The sequence below is a fragment of the Oryctolagus cuniculus genome, chromosome 5 (assembly GCF_051225735.1).
Source record: "Oryctolagus cuniculus isolate XC-2025 breed Fujian yellow rabbit chromosome 5, ASM5122573v1, whole genome shotgun sequence".
Taxonomy (NCBI): Eukaryota; Metazoa; Chordata; class Mammalia; order Lagomorpha; family Leporidae; genus Oryctolagus; species Oryctolagus cuniculus.
In genome coordinates this window covers 136,210,879-136,231,383 of record NC_142871.1, presented here as the reverse complement: position 1 = coordinate 136,231,383, position 20,505 = coordinate 136,210,879, and the positions used below count along the sequence as shown (strand labels likewise).

General features: G+C 44.3%; 1 protein-coding gene and 1 pseudogene across 1 annotated transcript; one reads left to right on the top strand and one right to left on the bottom strand.

The window, feature by feature from the left end:
* The first annotated feature begins 218 nt into the window (after window positions 1-218).
* Window positions 219-1,364, top strand: LOC100350410 (ferrochelatase, mitochondrial-like; annotated as a pseudogene).
* Window positions 1,365-6,098: 4,734 nt separating this feature from the next.
* On the bottom strand, window positions 6,099-12,664 carry RLA-DRB1 (HLA class II histocompatibility antigen, DRB1 beta chain). Its single transcript, XM_070074193.2, has 6 exons — window positions 12,513-12,664; window positions 10,407-10,676; window positions 7,951-8,232; window positions 7,174-7,284; window positions 6,737-6,760; window positions 6,099-6,433 (listed from the first exon to the last, which is right to left on the bottom strand). The coding sequence occupies exons 1-6, from the start codon at window positions 12,610-12,612 to the stop codon at window positions 6,420-6,422; spliced, it is 801 nt and encodes a 266-aa protein (XP_069930294.2). The 5' UTR covers window positions 12,613-12,664; the 3' UTR covers window positions 6,099-6,419.
* Between the last annotated feature and the right edge of the window lie 7,841 nt (window positions 12,665-20,505).

Here is a 20,505-nt window from a genome sequence, read left to right as displayed (position 1 = left end):
GAGGGAAGATGACTTCCCACGTCAGTGACTTTAATCTGCTCCTCAATGTACCATAACTTAGAGTTGTATATTTGGGGAAATTGCTTAACTTCTCACAGTTGAAATGAAGCTACTTTCGTCTTTCTAAAACTTCAATAGCAGAAGATGCTGTGGCTTTCAGTCAGCCCAAACATGGCAGTGACCCTGCAAGCTGTGGGCAGCTTCAGGGCACATCAGTCATGGGGGCACCAACCAGGTACAGCCACAGCCGCCAACACAGAATCAACCCGATGTGCCAAAAGCACATAACCTCAAGTCCATCTGGAAATAAGGGATCTGAAGACTGTAATATTAATGCTGAACAAGAGGCCCTGAAACCCTCACAGAAGTTCACCACTTCCTTCTGAGGCTCTTCTTGGATTGAAAGTCCAGGACATTTCCAAAGTGGGCTGGCAGTATTGTGTCCAAATGCCAAATTTCCAAAATTCAAGCACAGTGCCACAGGAGTGAAGGTGGGTCCCCCATCAGGATGTGGGTTTCCAAAGAAGGAGAAGGCAGGGTGAAGCTCCTTGATGAGTTGGTCCCCATATAGCCTCTCACATATTTTTATTGGATACTGGAAATGTCCATGCTTTAATTGAAGAAGAAATTGAAGAAATGGAGAAAGAGGGACAAGAAAGGGCTGTTGTTTTCACACAGTACCCCAGTACTGTTTTTCTACCATGAGCAGCAGCTTAAATGGAATTTACAGATACTGTAGTGGAGCAGGAAAGAAGCCTGCCATGAGGTGGAGCACTGCTGACTGTGGCCCACACATCCTGTCCTCATCCAGTGTTTTCCAGACCTCATTCTGAAAGTACTGGACCATTTTCCACTTAAGAAGAAAGGGAGGTGAATATTCTGTTCTCTGCTCACTTTCTGCCAATGTCAGTGTTCAACAGAAGGGACCCCTATCCTCAAGAGGTAGGTGCAACCATCCACAGAGTCATGGAAAGGCTGTGTTACTCCAACCCCTACCAGCTGCTTCTGCAGCACAAGGTTGGTCTGATTGCTGGTTGGATCCTCAAACAGATGAGGCCATCAAAGGGCTTTGTGAATGGGGGAGTTCCAATAATATTTATCAGTGATTACATTGATGCTTTGTAGGAACTGAATATCAAGTACTCCTCAATATTAGTCAATCAGAGTAGACAATGTGGAGTAGACAACTTCATAAGAGCAGAGTATCTTCACGGAAATGCTTTGTTCTCTAAGGCCTGGCTGATCTGGTGCACTGGTACATCCAGTCCAAAGAGCTGGGCTCCCAGCCCTTGACTGAGTTGTCTGCTCTGTGTAAATCCTGTCTGTGGAAGATGAAATCCTTCTTCATCCATCATCAGCTGTGACCTTGACCAAGGGTTCCACTGGGATTAGACAATGGCCACCTCCTGGTACTTCCAATGTGTGTTTAGAGATCAAGGAAGTCAGATGAGATAGGAGAGGAGTCATCAGAAAATTAAGAGAAAATGCATACTATAAAAAAAACTATATATCGACTTTGAATGCTTTGGTACCAAAGTAAAAAATTACATTTTTCCATGAGCTTTTTGAAGTACCATTGTATGTGTCCCATTGGGCACAGACTGTTTTCCAGTGAACCAACTCTGAAATCCTTACTACATGGTTTCTAATTTGTCAATCTCTCAAGAAGCCATTATATTTCCTCTCTGTGTGGATTTTCCCATTTGGAATGCCACCAAGTCATTCAAGGAATGAGTTTTAAAATCATCTTATGAAAGACATGCCTATTTTAAAAATAGATTTTACTTGTCCAAAACCCACCTGAGGAAAGATAATCCCCGGTTTGGGCTGTCAGTGTGAGTGAGATCTGCTTACAACCTTATACACATTATTACTGCTTGAAAATGAACTCAGTTAAGTTTATGAAACACAGTCTGACACAGGAATGTAACCTAATCTTTCCCTAAGTCCATGGGTGACTTGATGCTGGTGAGACAGCTTGACTGCTTTGCAGGCTGCTTTTTCCAGTGAGGCCACCATTCCTTGGTCACTTTGGCATTTGTGTGCGTCTCCTTTTCCTCACCATAGAACTGAATCAAGTGCTCTGATATCACACAGGCACATGCAGCTAGTAAACAAGTAGAAACTTAGTGTTGACCATTCATGCCTTGAGAGGAGTCCAGGTGCCACAGGGAAAAAGGCTCCTTCCTGCAGCTTCCTGTCCCAAGGACAGCCATGCCAGAAATCCCCAATGGTGGGATTGGCATTAAATATCCTCCCCACCCTGGTGAGCCTTTCTAGCCAGTGACCTCTTGATTTTTCTTTTGTCTCCTCTCTGCATATTGGCTTAAGAATTATTTCATAAGTTCATTACATTTTGTAACCATGAATTCCTTCTTAATTTGTAATCTTATTATAAATATTATATGGACAGGGACCGGCGCTATGATGTAGTGGGTAAAGCTGCCGCCTGCAATGCCAACATCCCATATGGACGCCAGTTTAATTCCTGGCTGCTCTACTTCCAATCCAGCTCTCTGTTATGCCTAGGAAAGCAGTAGAAAATGGCCCAAGTCCTTGGGTCCCTACACCTGTGCGGGAGACCTGGAGGAAGCTCCTGGCTCCTGGCTTTGGATCAGCACAGCTCCAACCATGAGGCCATCTGGGGAGTGAACCAGTGGATGGAAGGCCTCTCTCTCTCTCTCTCTCTGCCTCTGCCTCTCTGTAAATCTACCTTTCAAATAAATAAATAAATCTTTTTTCAAAAAAAGATTATATATGGGGTCGGCAATGTGTCGCAGTGGGTTAAATCCCTGGCCTGAAGCACTGACATCTCATACGAGCACCAGTTTGAGTCCCAGCTGCCCCTCTTCCAATCCAGCTCTGTGCTATGGCCTGAGAAGGCAGTGGAAGATGGCCCAAGTCCTTGGGCCACTGCACCCATGTGGGAGACCAGGAAGAAGCACCTGGCTCCTGGCTTCAGATCAGCTCAGCTCTGGCCATTGTGGCCATCTGGGGAGTGAACCAGCAAAGGGAAGACCCTTCTCTCTATCTCTCTCTCTCTCACTGTCTGTAACTCTACCTGTCAAATAAATAAATAAAATCTTTAAAATAAAAATCTCTGATGGACCCAGGAAAAAAGAAAGGAGCAGCTGTGATTCTGTGGACACATCAAGGAGAAACCCTGCCTGGTAAATGATGCTGTAACAGAATTAGAGCTATTGATTGGAGAGCATCATCTGAACCTCTTTATGGGTAGGAATGCCTACCCATAAAGGGTACAAATATCATATGTTCTCCCTGATCAGTGACAACTAACCAAGCACCAAAAAGGAAACCTGTTAAAGTGAAATGGACACTATGACAAATGTTGACTTGATCAGCCCTTGTCCTGACTGTTGATGTACAATTTAATACTTTATCCCTTTTAGTATTTTTTTCCTTGGTTGTTCTACTTAATACTATTGGTTGAATTCTGTAATTAATACACAGTTATTCCTAAGTGTTGAAACTTAACTGAAAAGTGATCCCTGTTAAATATAAGAGTGGGAATAAGAGAGGGAAGAGATGAACAATTTGGGACATGCTCAATCAGACTTGCCCCAAATGGTAGAGTTAGAAACATCCCAGGGGATTCCAATTCAGTCCCATCAAGGTGGCATGTACCTTCTCACTAGTCCAAGTGATCAATTGCTGTTCACAATTGATCATAATGATAGGACCAAGAGTCAAAGGGATCACATAAACAAGACTAGTGTCTGCAAATACTAACTGATAGAATAAAAAAGGGAGAGAATGATCCAACATGAGAAGCAGGATACACAGCAGACTCATAGAATGGCAGATGCCCTAAACAGCACTCTGGCCTCAGAGTCAGCCCTTAAGGCATTCGGATCTGGCTAAAAAGCCCATGAGAGTATTTCAGGCATGGAAAGCCAAGACACTCTGGAAAGAAAAAATGACCTAAATGAAAGATCTCTGCGAGTGAGATCCCAGTGGAAAGAACAGGTCATCATAGAAGGAGGTTCCTTTCTCTGAAGGGAGAACTTGCACTTTGATTATGACCTTGTCTAAATATGATCAGAGTTGGCGAACTCAAAAGGCTTGCATAGCCTTGGCAACTCATGACAAGAGCCTAGGGAGATTTCTGATGCCATAAACAAGAGTGTCAATTTGTTAAGTCAACAACAGGAGTCACTGTGCACTTACTCCTCATGTGGGATCTCTGTCCTTAATGTGCTGTACATTGTGATTTAATGCTATAACTAGTACTCAAACAGAATTTTTCACTTTGTGTTTCTGTGTGGGTGCAAACTGTTGAAATATTTACTTGATATATTCTAAATTGATCTTCTGTATATAAAGAGAATTGAAAATGAATCTTATGTGAATGGAAGGGGAAAGAGAGTGGGAGAGGGGAGGGTTGGGGGTGGGAGGGAAGTAATGGGGGGGGGCATTGTAATCCATAAGCTGTACTTTGGAAATTTACATCTACTAAATAAAAGTTAAAAAAAAGAAAGAAACTGAACATTAATAATTTGTGCAACCATCATGAAAATAGTTTTAGAACATTTCTTCTGTAGCATGTGGCTGTGTATCATGAATGTTTACCTCAGCACAAGCCCCATGCACCCACTAGTCTGCTTTCTGTGTTGATCAAATTTACCTTTTCTAGGTGTTGCATGTAAATGGGATCCGATAACATCATAGTTTGTGCCCAGTATCTTTCACAGAGTGCAATGTTGATGAAGTTCATGGGTTTTATAACATGCATCAGCATTTTTCTCCTTTATTGATGAATACTATTCCACTACATAGCTGTAGAACTATTCTTTCTCTGCTTATTTGTGGCTGGATATTTGGGTTTTTTTTTTTTTTCCAGTTTGAGGCAAATGCTAATGCTGCTCTGAACACCTGCACACACATTGTTGTGAGTACATGTTGTCCTCTGTTTGGGTGATTCAAGGAGTGCAACTGCAGAGTCCCACAGCAGAACTATGCTAGATAGTCTATGAAATTGCCAAATGGATTTCCGTAGTTATGACATCATCCACCCCACCAGCAATGCATCACTATTTAGAAAGGCTTTTGTTTTGAATCACAATTTCAATAATGATGATGGTAGCAAAATGTTTCAGTTATTTTATACTTTTTTATATTTTAATTTTTATTTCTCAGGGTTATGTTTATGCTGAAAGTGTCAGTTTGCAATATACTATATCAACAACCGGGAACTCCTTACTTCTTAAATTGAATCTCAACTGTTAGGAGTTCTAGTTTGGGACTCTGCTCTACATGTGTATTTAATCATCAATGAATTCTTACCAAAACATGCTCATTAAATAGGTATATTGTGGCACAGTGGGTTAAGTCTCCACTTGAGATGCTGGCATCCCACATCAGGGTGCCAGTTTGAGGCCCAGCTGTTCCCTTCTGATCAAACTTCCTCCTCATGCAGGTTCTCTAGAATGTTGGTTGTTGGAGAAAAGGTTCTCCTGGCTTCTCTCTCTGACTCCTCCTCAGCATGTGATCATCATCCCGGTTCACCCACTCCACCACTGCCAGCCTCCATTACACGCCAGATTACAGGGCTGCCCGATCCAGAGCTGTGACTGCCAAATGTAAGCCAGAATAAATTTCCTTCACAAGAAATCCGGCTTGCATATTTTACTTAGAGTAAAGCTAATACACATCTCCAACTCCAGTATAATAGCATATGAATGAAGCTCACAGATCTTTGTAGTGTTTTACAGCTATAGTTACAAAATGTTTTAGACAAATACCCAAGAAGTTTTTTATTTACTTGCTACATTGTGCCCATTACATAATTTTGTTGTATGTTTCTATTGCTACAGCCTGTAGCAGTTTTTATGCATTCATTTAGACTTTATTTACTTTTCTTTTGTTTTTTTTTTTAATTAACTGACAAGGAAAAATTGTACCTACATATAATTAGCTGCGTGATGCTGATATGTATGTATACATGTGAAATGCACACATCAAGCTATTCAACACATGCATTAATTCAAACACTTATCATAGAGGAAAGAACACTTACTATATGGTGATGCAAACCTCTCTTTTCTGTTTCTTGTCCTTGAAGTTGTATGAAGCAGATGATATTCATTTCATATTTATTAGAGAAAAATGTCATCAAAAATGTGCCACGAGTGAGATCAGAGGGGAGGCATGAAGGGCTGAACGCAAAGGAGCACACAAAACAGCGCGGAGAAGGCACTGCCATCAGCACTGGGACACCAGGTCAAGGGCAGGGGCTGAGGACGCCACCAGGGAGGACACTTTCTTCAGGGTCACTGAACCAGGAGGGAGCCGGATGCTGAGAAACCACACTCTTTGGGGAACAGGGAGAGCCACCCAGGGCACCTGCTGATGTGAAGAATCAGGGACAGAGGTTCTTCCTGAGAGCTGCCTTCCTCACTTCAGCTCAGGAGCCCTGCAGGTGACAGAGGACAGGGTTGCTGTCAGAACCAACTCTGAAGACAGCTGCTTTTGCCCTTTCTCAGGGCTGCATGGATCACACTGCAGTGGGAAAGATACAGAAAAATCTCAAGTCTCCTGAGCTAATGCTAACACAGAGCACAGCCTTTTGTATAACAAGAGAAGCTTAGTGCAAACTGCCAGAGCAGAGGTCTGGTCCCAGATCATTGGCCATTAGCTCAGTCTCATGTCTTGTTGCCCCTGCTACCAGTTCATGATAACCTGAACTTGTCTCTAGAAGAGGATAAAGGCGCATTACCTGTGGGCTGAAGTCCAGAGTGCCCTGGGAAGAGAGAAGATACATGAATAAAGATGTGGAGGCAAATATGTCCCCAGATACGTCCTCCTTTCTCTCCCACCACCTCTCCAGCAATGGTTCAGAGACAGGAGCAGAATCTGCGAGCCTGTGGTAGGGACGCTGCTGTCACACAAAGGCAGTGCCAATCAGGCAGCCCTGGTGGCTGTGCTGTCCTGGGCCCCAGGTTCTCAGTCTCTGTGCTGGTTAACCTGTCCTTGTTTCTATGCAGCACGACCCTTGTTCAGAGTGCCACACATTGCTGGTTTCTAGATTTCCAGGAAACTGTGATCCAAATGCAAAAGTACAAAGGGCCAATGATGGACAAATAACTAATTTGAGAAAAACCCTGTTTCTCCCCAGCTAGGTCTAGGAGAGTCCTCACAGCAACAGGTCCTTACCTTTCTGATTCCTGCGGTAGACAAAGAGCCCCAGCCCGAGGAAGAGCAGACCCAGCACAAAGCCCCCAACTCCACTCAGCATCTTGCTCTGTGCAGATTCAGACTGTGCCTCTGAAAGAAGAAGCCAGCGTTAGACATCTGATCTCATATGACCCCTGCAATCAGGACCCAGAGATGCAGGGCTTTTGGAGGGGGGAAGGAAGCCTGGACTAGAGGAGCAACAGTGATTAGCCAACCTGCAAGAAAGATTTTTAAAATCTTACTGAGGAGCCCCAAGCTCAGGCATTCAGCTTACTGAAATAGAACAAGCCTGAAATGACGGCAGAGGTGGGAATCATCTGGGACTCATTGAGGTTCAGGGGCTTGGACAGGACAGCAGAGCTAATAGCAGGCAGAGCAGAGACTGGACTCCCCTCGTGTCAGGAAAACCCTGCCTGCTCCTCTTCTCTGATCACCACCAGAAACTCAGAGCAGCAGAACCGGAAACACAAGCCCAGCCTCAGAAGCAGAGACAGAAGCCCATAGCCAAGGGGATGACCATGACCTGTGATGTTCAAAACAGAAACAACCTCTCTCTCCCTGCAGGCATGGTCACCTCCCCAGGGGATAGAAGTGTGTGTGGAAACCCGCACAGGGCTACCTCAGGGACCTGTGCTGAAGGAGAGGTGCGCATGCAGCAGATGCAGACACAGTGCGGGGAGAGCAGCCTGACACTCGGGCACAGGCAGAGTCCCCTTCCTGGAGGGGGAGGGCTTTATGGGTCAGGAAGCTGCTCACTCCATTCCACGGTGATGGGGCTGGTCACGCTCGGGTGCTCCACCTGGCACGTGTACACCTCTCCACTCTGAGGAACTGTCTCAAGCATCACCAGGGTCTGGAAGGTCCAGTCTCCATTACGGATCAGGCCCGTGGACACCACCCCAGCCTCCTCTTCCTCTCCATTCCGGAACCACCGCACTTCAATGTGGCCTGGATAGAAGCCACTCACAGCGCAGACCAGGAGGTTGTGGTGCTGCAGGGGCTGAGTCTTTGTAGGGTACACGGTCACCGTTGGCACAACTAGGAGGCAGAGGGAGAGGGGTGAGTGAGGCAGGCACAGCAGTTCTCCCTCGTGGCTGCTTTCTGCCTCTCCATCCCCAGGCTCCAGTCTAGAGCAGGAGTCCTGAGGAGAGGGGAAGGAGAGAAGAGGCTGTTCATTAAAAACCTCTCTATGATCAGCTGACAAACCCCACTCCTTTGCAACATGAGCACAGCTAATCCAAGAGTCTTCTCTCTTTGTAACCTGACATTGAGGGCAGGGCAGGGTCTGCCACTGACTAACATGTGTTCCTAACACCTGGGCAATCCTTGACACTGCCAACCTCAACTAGGCACTTTTGTTAAAAAAAAAAACCTAGGGAGAAACATTTTGATAACATAGAAAATGATAGATTTCTGCTTGGTTAAAAGTCATTATGAATGATTTTGCAGTAGAGTTCATTGATTTAAAACATTCATCGTCTTATCATGTAAACTAAAAAACATAGTCTAAATATAAACCAGAAATGGGAGAAAATGCATAATCAAATACCATCAAAGTGTTAATAAAGTTGCTGCATAAGAAAACCAAACAACATCTGGAAATCTCGTGGGAAGGATAATAATTTCTATAGCAGTTGTAATAACTGGCCAAATGATGTGAAAAATGCTCAAGAAACTTAAAACAAAAGAAACAGATATTAAAAATATAACACTTGGGGCCAACGTTGTGGAGTAGCAGGTAAAGTCACCACCTGCAGTGCTGACCTCCCATATTGGTGCCTGTTCGAGTCCCAGGTGCTCCACTTCAGATACAGCTCTCTTCTATGGCCTGGGAAGGCAATAGAAAATGACCCAAATTCTTGGGCCCTTGCACCCACATGGGAGACCTGGCGGAAGCTCCTAGCTGCTGGTTCCTGGCTCTGATTGGCACAGCTCCAGCCGTTGTAGCCAACTGGAGAGTGAACCAGTAAATGCAAGACCTCTCTCTCTCTCTCTCTCTCTGCCTCTCTTTCTCTCTGTGTGTAACTTTGACTTTCCAAATAAATAAATAAATAAATAAATAAATAAATAAATCAATCTTGGGGCTGGCACTGTGGCTCAGCAGGTTAAAGCACTGGCCTGAAGCACCGACATCCCATATGGGCACCAGTTCTAGTCCCGGCTGCTCCTCTTCCGATCCAGCTTTCTGCTGTGGCCTGGGAAAGCAGTAGAAGATGGCTCAAGTCCTTGGGCTCCTGCACCCTCGTGGGAGACCCAGAAGAAGCACCTGGCTCCTGGCTTTGGATCAGCTAGCTCTGGCCATTGCGACCATCTGGGGAATGAACCAGCAGATGGAGGACCTCTCTGTCTCTACCTCTCTCTGTAACTCTGTCTTTCAAATAAATAAAATAAATATTTAAAAAAATCTTTATTATTTATTTTTATATTTATATATAACACGTGAGACATGGCAAAGCGCAGTGTGCTATCTGGACCCTCAAGTGTGATCAGAGAAATTCACCCTGGAAGTATTTGAGGGAAAAAATTTTAAAAAAAGGTGACCATACTGAACACTTACACTTCTGTCTCTTGTTATTATTTCCTAAACAACATCACTTGACAAGTTGTGGCACAGCGTTTACACTTCCAAAGTGTGGCCAAAGCCAGCCTCCAAGAGTTACATCCAGGTCTCCCTAGTAGGTGGGAGAGATCCCAGCAGTTAGGCCGTCTTCGGTTGCTTTCCCGAGGCGCATTAGCAGGGAGCTGGATCTCACACGGAGCGGCTGGGACTCGAACCAGGGCCCCAGTACCACAAGCAGCAGCTTAACATGTGCCACCACCAGGGCCCCTCATCCTCCGATTTGGACACCTGCGGGTCTCCTGGAACTGCTTCCCCCTCACACACAGACCAAAGTATTTGAAATATTTTTTAAATACTTAACAAAGGGGAATGCGAGGTAAATTATGTTACAGATGCACAAAGTATGCGACTAATTCAATTCCACTGGCATTATTAAAATACTAACCTCAGTATGTTAAGTTAAATTGTTCTAAGCGGGTTTCACACTCATTTCAACAACGTAAAAATATTACACTCAGAAAGTAAACAATGAAAACATAGCAGGCAACTCAGACCTAAAACGGGTCTCAGAAGCCCTTCGTGCCTGGTGGTTCGCTGCCCCTCCCCCATCCCCGCCCCCGCTGGCAGGGACGCGGCCCCGCCCCGCGCTCACCTCGCCGCTGCACCAGGAAGCTGTCCACAACCCCGTAGTTGTGTCTGCAGAAAGTGTCCACCGCGGCCCGCGCGTCCTCCAGGATGTCCGGCTGGCTGTTCCAGTCCTTGGCTATAGGCCGGCCCAGCTCGGTCAACGCCCTGTACTCCCCCACGTCGCTGTCGAAGCGCACGTACTCCTCCCGGTTGTAGAAGTATCTATCCAGGAACCGCACCCGCTGCGTCCCGTTAGAGAAATGACACTCAGGTGCAAACTGATGCAGGAAACGGGCTGCGGGGACACAGAGACCGGTCACAGGGACGGTCTCTGGGGAGAGACCGACAGCGACGCCCGCCTACTCGAGGGCGCTGGGAGAAGGCGGGCCTAGGACACCCCTGAGGGACCCCACCGCGCCCCACACCCTGCGCCCCGCGTCCCTCCTCAGCCTCGGCGGGAGCGAGACCCCTGGGTCGGGAAACCCTGCGTGGTCCGCAGCCATCCGGATCCTTAGCCCTGTCGCCGCCACCCGCTTCTCACTTCTCAGCTCCGGCCTCTCCTGAAACGCCTCTGCCTTCCTCTCCTTCCCGGGAAGCCCTCTTGGAGTCCACACGCAGTGCCCGGCCAGTGCTTAGTTCCCATCTTGTTCTCGCAATCGCCCTTCCCCTCACAACCCTTAAAGCCCGGCAGAAGCGCAGGACCAAGACCAAATGCACGCGGGTGTGCCCGGGACTGAGCCAAACAGGACAGGTGCGGAGTCCAGAACCGAGAGCAGAGCATTGCCCTGGGCCACAGGAGGGCGCCGAGAAGGATGAGGAGGGACATTTAAGGTGGGACACAGAAGACACCACTAGGGCCGGGAACTTTTTTCTGCCAGGGGCCATTTGGATAGCTACAGATGTGCTGCTACAGATGTGCTGAAATTGGGTCCCATCTCTGGTTGCCCTGGCAGGGCCAGACCAAGCGTTCTCATGGCCTGCAAGCCAGACGTCCCCCAAAATGAACAAACCAGGATTCTGGGGCCTCCTCATTCTGGAGACCCTGGAAAGCAGGAAGGGGTGCAAACTCCTCCTTTGTTCTCATTAACACATTTCATCCCTCCCACTTCCTGTGGAAATTCGGACAGACTTCTCTTCCTCCTCCTTCCAGTGAGGAGTATTCATAGGCTGGCTTTCAGCCTCCTGGGATGCTAACAACCTTCCCACTGTCTTGGCACCCTGCACACAGTGTGTACTTGGGCACATATGACACTCCTGATTTTGGTTTCCATTTTTGACCTGCAAAAATAGAACCTCATATAATTTATCCAAAATTACTTGATTCCTGCTTGGTGGGCTCCAGCCAGAAAATGTAGGAGATGCAGTAGAAACTTTTAGAAGGATTCAAATAGACACTAAACTCAGCCAGGCTTTCAGAAGAGGCTTGAAGCTCTTCTAAGCACCAAAGAACAGCTCATATTTGCTCCTTGTCTGTAAGGTGACTCCAAGCACTAAGGATCTTTGCTTTGTCTCCAGAAGAGAGGGAGAGGGAGAGGGGGAAAGGAGAGGGAAAGGGAAGACAGAGAGAATGAGAAACACCAACCACAGTTCCTATCAGAGAATCCCAGCTTCAGGGTACAAGCTTTAGCAGAGGATGAGAGGAGACAGCAGAGGATGACCCGTGGTTCAGGCTGTGCACAGAGTGACACCAGCTCCACAAGTCCTGTGGAGCACATGGCTCCAGTTTGAGGATTACTTCAAATTCCTTTTGATTCCCAGTAAAGTTTTCAGAGGCACCTTCATTTTTCTGGAAAAAATTAACATAATAGAGAGAAATGTTTCATGGGGGATTCCTTTAACATCATTATTTCTAAACACTCTGAGACAGGAAACGTGCTGCATGGCTGGAGGGGCTAGACTGGAAGAGATTTGGGAGGAAATGGCTTGGAGCAGGAGGCCCCTTACGCAGATCTCACACAGAGGGCAAACATCCATGTTCCTTTCAAGGGAAATATTGAACATCCACAGGACAAAGATAGGTGTTCAGTGAAGAAAATGTCACAGTTTTTTAAGGAACAAAGTCTGGACTCAGAGACAAATTAACTCCCTTCCTTCCCCACCCAATAGCCCAGCATCCAAAGCATGCACTTACGTCGGGTGTCCCTGGCCAAAGCCGGGTAAGAGCTCAGCACCAGCAGTGTCACGGTCAGAGCTGCCAGGCAGGGGCCTCGGGAGAGCCACAGACACAGCATTCTGAGAGCAGGAGGGATGGCTGCCAGGGGAGCAGGCGAGTCTCACTGTGACACCTCTGACCCTTCTCCTCCTAAGGTACTCATTTCTTTGTGCCTGGATTGGATCGTCTCAGTGTGGAAGAACCAACCAGCATCACAGGTGAAAAGCATCATCAGTTGCTGGTCAGAGCTTCAGTATGAAGATTCCCTTCTGAAATATCATTTCCTTCCTTAAAAGGACTGCTTTAATTTAGTATGTTAAAAGTTTGATCCAGCTGCATTCAAAACAGATTAACTGGGCCTCCCTTGGAAGCCATCCCTGAGCTGGTCACTGTTATGTCCCAAGTTTGAGCCTTGCAAGAATATTCATCTATCAGTGGCTGTTTGCACAAGTGTATGTCTGAGGGTGTTTAGGAGAACAGGTGGAAGGAGAATGAATCCAAGTCAGAAGATTTTAACCTGGTCCTTGTTGTATCACACATTGAAATTATAAATTTGGGAAATTATTTAGCTTCTCTCAGTTTAGCTCAAGCACTGTAATCTTTCCTGTATTTCCATGTTGGAAAATGCTATGATTCTGTGGACACAGCAAAGTGTAGCACTGCCTGGAAACTGATGATGTGACAGAATCCGGTTTGTTGATTGGCAGTGTATTCTGTACCTCTTCAGTGGTAGGGTTGTTAACAGAAATAAAATGCTAGTCAATAATTTAACCCGAGGGAAACAGTTTTTTCCTTTGCTGATGCTGCCCCTGAGTCTAGCAGCCCCTCCAGAACACACAGGCCAGGCGCTTAGAGGAGGTGACCCTGTGGGATAGAATGCAGAGCACCTGACCCAACAGGACACTCCTGAATCAGTGTACTCAGGACGCTGAGAGAGCAAGAACACAAAGTCAGCCCTTGACACCACAGTCTGCTCTAAAATGATTAATATCTTTGCAAAAGGGTGTTTAATCTCTTAACCATACTTCCCATTTGATTTCCTTATTTTATTGAGACTGCACTGCTTTATTAGTCTCCTGCTCTTGCTTCATCAGAACATGAGATCTAAGAGGAATGTGCTAATGAGTACATTATAGAATGTTCAGGAAATAGAACACTACAGAAAAGGTATGGATTACATTATCAGTGTAGTCATATAAATTTAAACATATAATACTATTTTGGCTAATTATTCACTACATTAATATTAAAGGACATCTCTACATGTAAATTCCCCATTAATTCAAACTCCACCACTGTTCTAATAAGCAGTGATTTTTTTTAAGGTTTATTATTTATTTATTCAAAAGGCAGTGTTACAAAGAAAAAGGGATAGAGAGATTGAGAGACCTGAGCCTGGATCAAGGTGCAACTATTTTAAAATAGGCCTCCATCTTGTAACTCGGGCCTGACCAGGCCCTGAACCCTGAGCCAGAAGCTCCTAAAAATAAATAAATGAACTCCCCTTGCATTAAACTCTCCTAGCAACAACCAATTAGCAGATAACAGAAAAATACCTAGAGTTCCTGATGTCTTCTCAAGGCAATTAAGGTGACTGATAACTTCCCGAGACCCTGCAGTTTGGCACCCACACCCCAGCAGCTCGGACCCTATACTTTAGCCAATCAGTTTAAAAGGCATCAACCCCAAAGCCATCCAACCACCTTTACTAGGTCCATTCCCACCACTGGATGTACTAATCAGTTTTTAGAGATATTCTTTGAATTTCCCACAGGATGAGATGATTTGCTAAATGGTACTATAATGTATAGAATGTCTCTGAAAACCCTATAAAAACCTTGTTAACTGAAGAGTTGGCTCCCTCAATTCAAATCCACTGTGTCAGTGATAGTTGAGAGCCCAGGCCCGGACCTGTAATAAAACTCTCATGTGTTTTGCAGCAGTATCGGCTCCTTGGTGGTCTTTGGGGACAATCAAACTGGGCATAACAAGATTGCCCATCAGCTGGTTTACTTCCTAAAAGGTCACAAAGGCCAGGGCTGTGCAAGGCCAAGGCCAGAAGCCAGGAGCTCCATCTAGGTCTCCCATGTTTGTGGCAGGGGCCCAGGCTCTTGGGCTATCTTCTGATGCTTTCCCAGGTGCATTAGCAGGGAGCTGGATCAGAAGTAGAGCAACCCAGACACCAGCCGGCGCCTGTAAGGAATGCCAGTGTCACAGAAAGAGACTTAACCCAGTGCTTCACAACGCTGAATCCACCAGTCATTCCCTAAATACTGTAATACCTTAGTGACAGGGGCTGGTGTCATGGCACACCATGTTAAGCCGCTGTCTGGGATACTTACATCCCATATCAGAGTGCCATTTTGAGTCCCAGTTACTCCAATTCCAAACAAGCTCACTAGTTAATGTATGTGAGAAAGCAGCAAATGATGGCCCAAATATTTGGGTACCTGCCATCACCATGTGAGATGTGGATGGAGTCATAGTTCTTGCCTTCAGCTTGGCTCAGCCCAGGCTGTTGCAGGCATTTGGGGAGTGAACCAGCAGATGGAAGACACAGATGGAAGACACCCATATGGGATGCCGACTCTTCAGGCCAGGGCGTTAACCCGCTGAGCCACAGCACCAGCCCCAGCACTGTCTTTTTTTTTTTTTTTTAGTAGATGTAAATTTCCAAAGTATAGTTTGTAGATTACAATGGCTTTCCCCCCCCCCATAACTTCCCTCCCACCCGCAACCCTCCCATCTCCCGCTCCCTCTCCCATTCCATTCACATCAAGATTCATTTTCAATTATCTTTATATACAGAAGATTGATTTAGTATATATTAAGTAAAGATTTCATCAGTTTGCCACCACACAGAACAAAAAGTGCCAAATACTCTTTGAGCACTAGTCATATCATTAATTCACATTGAACTACACATTAAGGACAGAGATCCTACATGGGGAGTAAGTGCACAGTGACTCCTGTTGTTGACTTAACAAATTGCCACTCTTGTTTAAGGCATCAGCAATCTTCCCAGGCTCTAGTCATGAGTTGCCAGCGCCATGGAAGCCCCCTGAGCTCACCGTCTTTGATCTTATTTCGACAAGGCCATAGTCAAAGTGGAAGTTCTCTCCTCCCTTCAGAGAAAGATACCTCCTTCTTTGATGGCCTGTTCTTTCCACTGGGATCTCACTTGCAGAGATCTTTCATTTAGGTCCTCTTTTTTTTCCCCAGAGTGTCTTGGCTTTCTATGCCTAAAATACTCTCATGGGCTCTTCAGCCAGATCCAAATGCCTTAAGGGCTGATTCCGAGGCCAGAGAGCTGTTTAGGACAACTGCCATTCTGTGAGCCTTCTGTGTATCCCGCTTACCATGTTGGATTGTTCTCTCCCTCTTTTTATTCTATCAGTTAGTATTATCAGACACTAGTCTTGTTTATGTGATCCCTTTGACTCTTAGACCTATCATTATGGTCTATTGTGACCTGAAATTTATCACCTGGACTAGTGAGATGGCATTGGTACATGCCACCTTGATGGGATTGTATTGGAATGCCCTGGCACATTTCTAACTCCACCACTTGGGGCAAGTCAGCTTGAGCATGTCCCAAATTATACACCCCCTCCCTCTCTTATTCCCACTCTTATATTTAACAGAGATCACTTTTCAGTTAAATTTAAACACCTAAGAATAATTGTATGTTAATTACATAGCTCAACCAATGGTATTAAGTAAAACAAACAAAAATACTAAAAGGGATAAAGTATTAAATTGTACATCAATAGTCAGGACAAGGGCTGATCAAGTCAACATTTGTCATAGTGTCCATTTCACTTCAACAGGTTTCCTATTTGATGCTTGGTTAGTTGTCACCAATCAGGAAGAACATATGATATTTGTCCCTCTGGGACTGGCTTATTTCACTCAGCATGATGTTTTCCAGATTCCTCCATTTTGCTGCAAATGACCGGATTTCATTGTTTTTTTACTGCTGTATAGTATTCTATAGAGTATATGTCCCATAATTTCTTTATCCAGTCTACTGTTGATGGGCATTTGGGTTGGTTCCAGGTCTTGGCTATTGTGAATTGAGCTGCAATACACATTAAGGTGCAGACAGCTTTTTTGTTTGCCAATTTAATTTCCTTTGGGTAAATTCCAAGGAGTGGGATGGCTGGGTTGTATGGTAGGGTTATCTTCAGGTTTCTGAGGAATCTCCAGACTGACTTCCATAGTGGCTTGACCAGTTTGCATTCCCACCTACAGTGGGTTAGTGTCCCTTTTCCCCCACATCCTCACCAGCATCTATTGTTGGTAGATTTCTGAATGTGAGCCATTCTCACCAGGGTGACGTGAAACCTCATTGTGGTTTTGATTTGCATTTCCCTGATTGCTAGTGATCCTGAACATTTTTTCATGTGTTGTTGGCCATTTGGATTTCCTCTTTTGTAAAATGTCTATTGAGGTCCTTGGCCCATCTCTTAAGTGGGTTGTTGGTTTTGTTGTTGTGGAGTTTCTTGATTTCTTTGTAGATTCTGGTTATCAACCCTTTATCTGTTGCATAGTTTGCAAATATTTTTTCCCATTCTGTCGGTAGCCTCTTCACTTTCCTGATGTTTCTTTTGCAGTACAGAAACTTCTCAATTTGATGCAATCCCAATAGTTGATTTTGGCTTTGACTGCCTGTGCTTCTGGGGTCTTTTCTAAGAAGTCTTCGCCTGTGCCTATATTTTGCAGGGTGTCTCCAATGTTCTCTAATAATTTGATGGTGTCGGGTCATAGATTTATTCTTTAATCCATGTTGAGTGAATTTTTGTGTAAGGTTAAAGGTAGGGGTCTTGCTTCATGATTCTGCTCATGGAAATCCAATTTTCCCAGCACCATTTATTGAATAGACTGTCCTTACTCCAGGGATTGGTTTTGGATCCTTGATCAAATATAAGTTGGCTGTAGATGTTTGGGTTGATTTCTAGTGTTTCTATTCTGTTCCATTGGTATATCCATCTGTTTTTGTACCAGTACCATGCTGTTTTGATTACAACTGCCCTGTAGTATGCCCTGAAATCTGGTATTGTGATGCCTCCAGCTTTGTTTTTGTTGTACAAGATTACTTTAGCTGTTAGAGGTCTCCTGTGTCTCCATATGAATTTCAGCATCATTTTTTCCAGATATGAGAAGAATGTCTTCGGTATTTTGATTGGTATCGCATTGAATGTATTAATTGCCTTTGGGAGAATGGACATTTTGATGATATTGATTCTTCCAATCCATGAGCATGGAATATTTTTCCATTTTTTGGTATCCTCTTCTATTTCTTTCTTTAAGATTTTGTAATTCTCATCGTAAAGATCTTTAACGTCCTTGGTTAAGTTTATTCCAAGGTATTTGATTGTTTTTGTAGCTATTGTGAATGGGATTGATCTTAGAAGTTCTTTCTCAGCCATGGCATTGCCTGTGTATACAAAAGCTGTTGATTTTTGCCAGCACTGTCTTTATACCCAGAATATTTCCCAATGAGTAGTCATAGGGAGAACTACTGGAATTTACCTGGCATGTAAATTATTATTGTATATAGGAAGTGTTTTCCTTTTCCTTTTCTTTGATCTTGATCTTATATTAGCTGTAACGTGGTAAAATATTCATGGCTTCATCCAGCAAATATCTTGGGCAGTTTATTTTTCAAAATTCCATTTCCATATTCCTCTGGTCCACCTATTGGAATAATTATTATCAAAACAACAAAAGATAACACATGTTGGAGAAGATGTGAAGAAAGAAAACACTTGCACAGTTGGTGGGAATATTAATTTGGTGCAACCACTATAAAAACTATTTGGAGTTTCTTCTAAAAATTAAAAAATGGACTACCATGACCTAGCAGTTCAGCCACACTACTTCTCCATGTCTATCCTGAGGACTTGGAATAGTACAGGGAAGAGACCATCAGCACTTCCATATTCACTGCAATGTTACTTATCAGGGGTAAGCAAGCTATGGAACCAACCTAAATGTCCATTATGGATAAATGGGTAAAGAAATATTGATACACACACACACGCACACACACACACACACGGAAATATTCTTCAACCATAAAAAGAGAAAGAAAAATTCTGCCACTTTGAACAATATGAATGCTAAATGGGTTTCTAATAAAACAAAACAAATAATACACATTCTCACACCTGTGAAATCTAAAACAACTGAACTTGTAAAATCATAAGACTGGAGGTTATCAAAATCTGTGAAATGAGGAAAATGGGGGCGGGTACTTGGTCCATGGGTACAAAGTTACAGATAAATGGGGTGAAAATGGTAAGTATTTAAGTTAATGGAAAGATTAATGAGTCTAAGCCAGCACTGTGGCTCACTAGGCTAATCCTCCACCTGCGGCGCCGGTACTCCGGGTTCTAGTCCTGGTTGGGGCACTGGTTCTGTCCCGGTTGCTCCTCTTCCAGTCCAGCTCTCTGTTGTGGCCCCAGGAGTGCAGTGGAGGATGGCCCAAGTGCTTGGGTCCTGCACCCGCATGGGAGACCAGGAGGAAGCACCTGGCTCCTGGCTTTGGATCAGCGCAGGCGCCGGCCGTGGCAGCCATTTTGGGGGTGAACCAATGAAAGGAAGACCTTTCTCTCTGTCTCTCTCTCTCACTGTTTAACTCTGCTTGTCAAAAAAAAAAGATTAATGAATCTGGTTTAATAATTCTACATTATATGTATGTGATTTTTATAACATCACTTTGTATTACATGTACCTATAATTGTATTTTGTCAAAAATAATTTTTAAAATCATAGTAATATCTCCTATTTTTGAGTGTGTCAAGGTAAATCTCTTATAAACTTTAAAGACATAGCTGAGGTGGGGCTGAAAGCAGAAGTAAAATCTGGGGGATTAAACCCTGGGTGTTTACTGCCCATGTGTCTGTTCACGAGCTGTGCTTTTGCACCCTCCTCTCACTGTCTCCCACCCAAATGCAGAGGGTACATCTAGATTGTTACCAAACAGAGTGGTGGGGTTAAGCAGTAGAGCAATCCAGATACTTATCCCCACATATGAATATATACATATAAATTAATATTTAGATCTATAGTAATATATGTTTATTGAGTTCTTCCTAGGTGAAAAGCATTCTTCTCATCCAGAAAATACAGAGATACATGGGATTTAAATCCTACTTTTAAGGAAACTAGTGTCTATAGTTAAAATAGACATATAAATTTAACATAGAACTATTTGACAGGATCAACAGCTCCTGGCTCCTGGCTTCATATTGGCTCAGCTCAGTCCATTGAAGAGTGAAGCAGCAGATGAAAGACTCTCTCTCTCTCCCTCCCCACCCCCTCCCTCTCTATAACTCTGCCTTTCAAATAAATAAATAAATCTTTTTAAAAAATGAAGTGCTAACTTGTATTTGCAACAAAAAGGAAGTATTTACATAGATGTGAGTTCCAGAGGAAGTGAGACTCAGAACACAGAGGAAGAAGCTGTGTTTCGGGTTGGTCAGAGACCAGCTGGGGAACAGGAACAATAACAAAAAACATGAGGTAGTGGATAGTAGGGAGTCCTGTTAGACTGGAATTGAAATTCCTCCCTACGTAATGCTGGTAGAGCTGAGCGGCCATGCAAGACTGAACAACATTGGAGGCAGAAAAGAAAATTGGCCAGGAAGGCATATCTTTTAGAAATGTGAAAACAACAGCAGAAAAATTATTAACTGGGGAAAAGTTTATCAACCCAAGATTAATTATGAAGGGCTGGGCACAGAAATTAATGTAAGGACAATAGGAATGACAACAAGAATACTGCGCTACTTTTGGATCCCCAGACATACATTAGTAACTGCGTACTTAAGGACAAAACCTGAGATCTTATAGAAGATTAGAAGAAATGTATTTTCTTTCCTTTTGGAGGTAGCACCCAAAGGATCAATCCTTGTATCCATCGAGGTGTTGACCTTTTGCTTTTTGTGTGAGAGGCTTTGGAGAA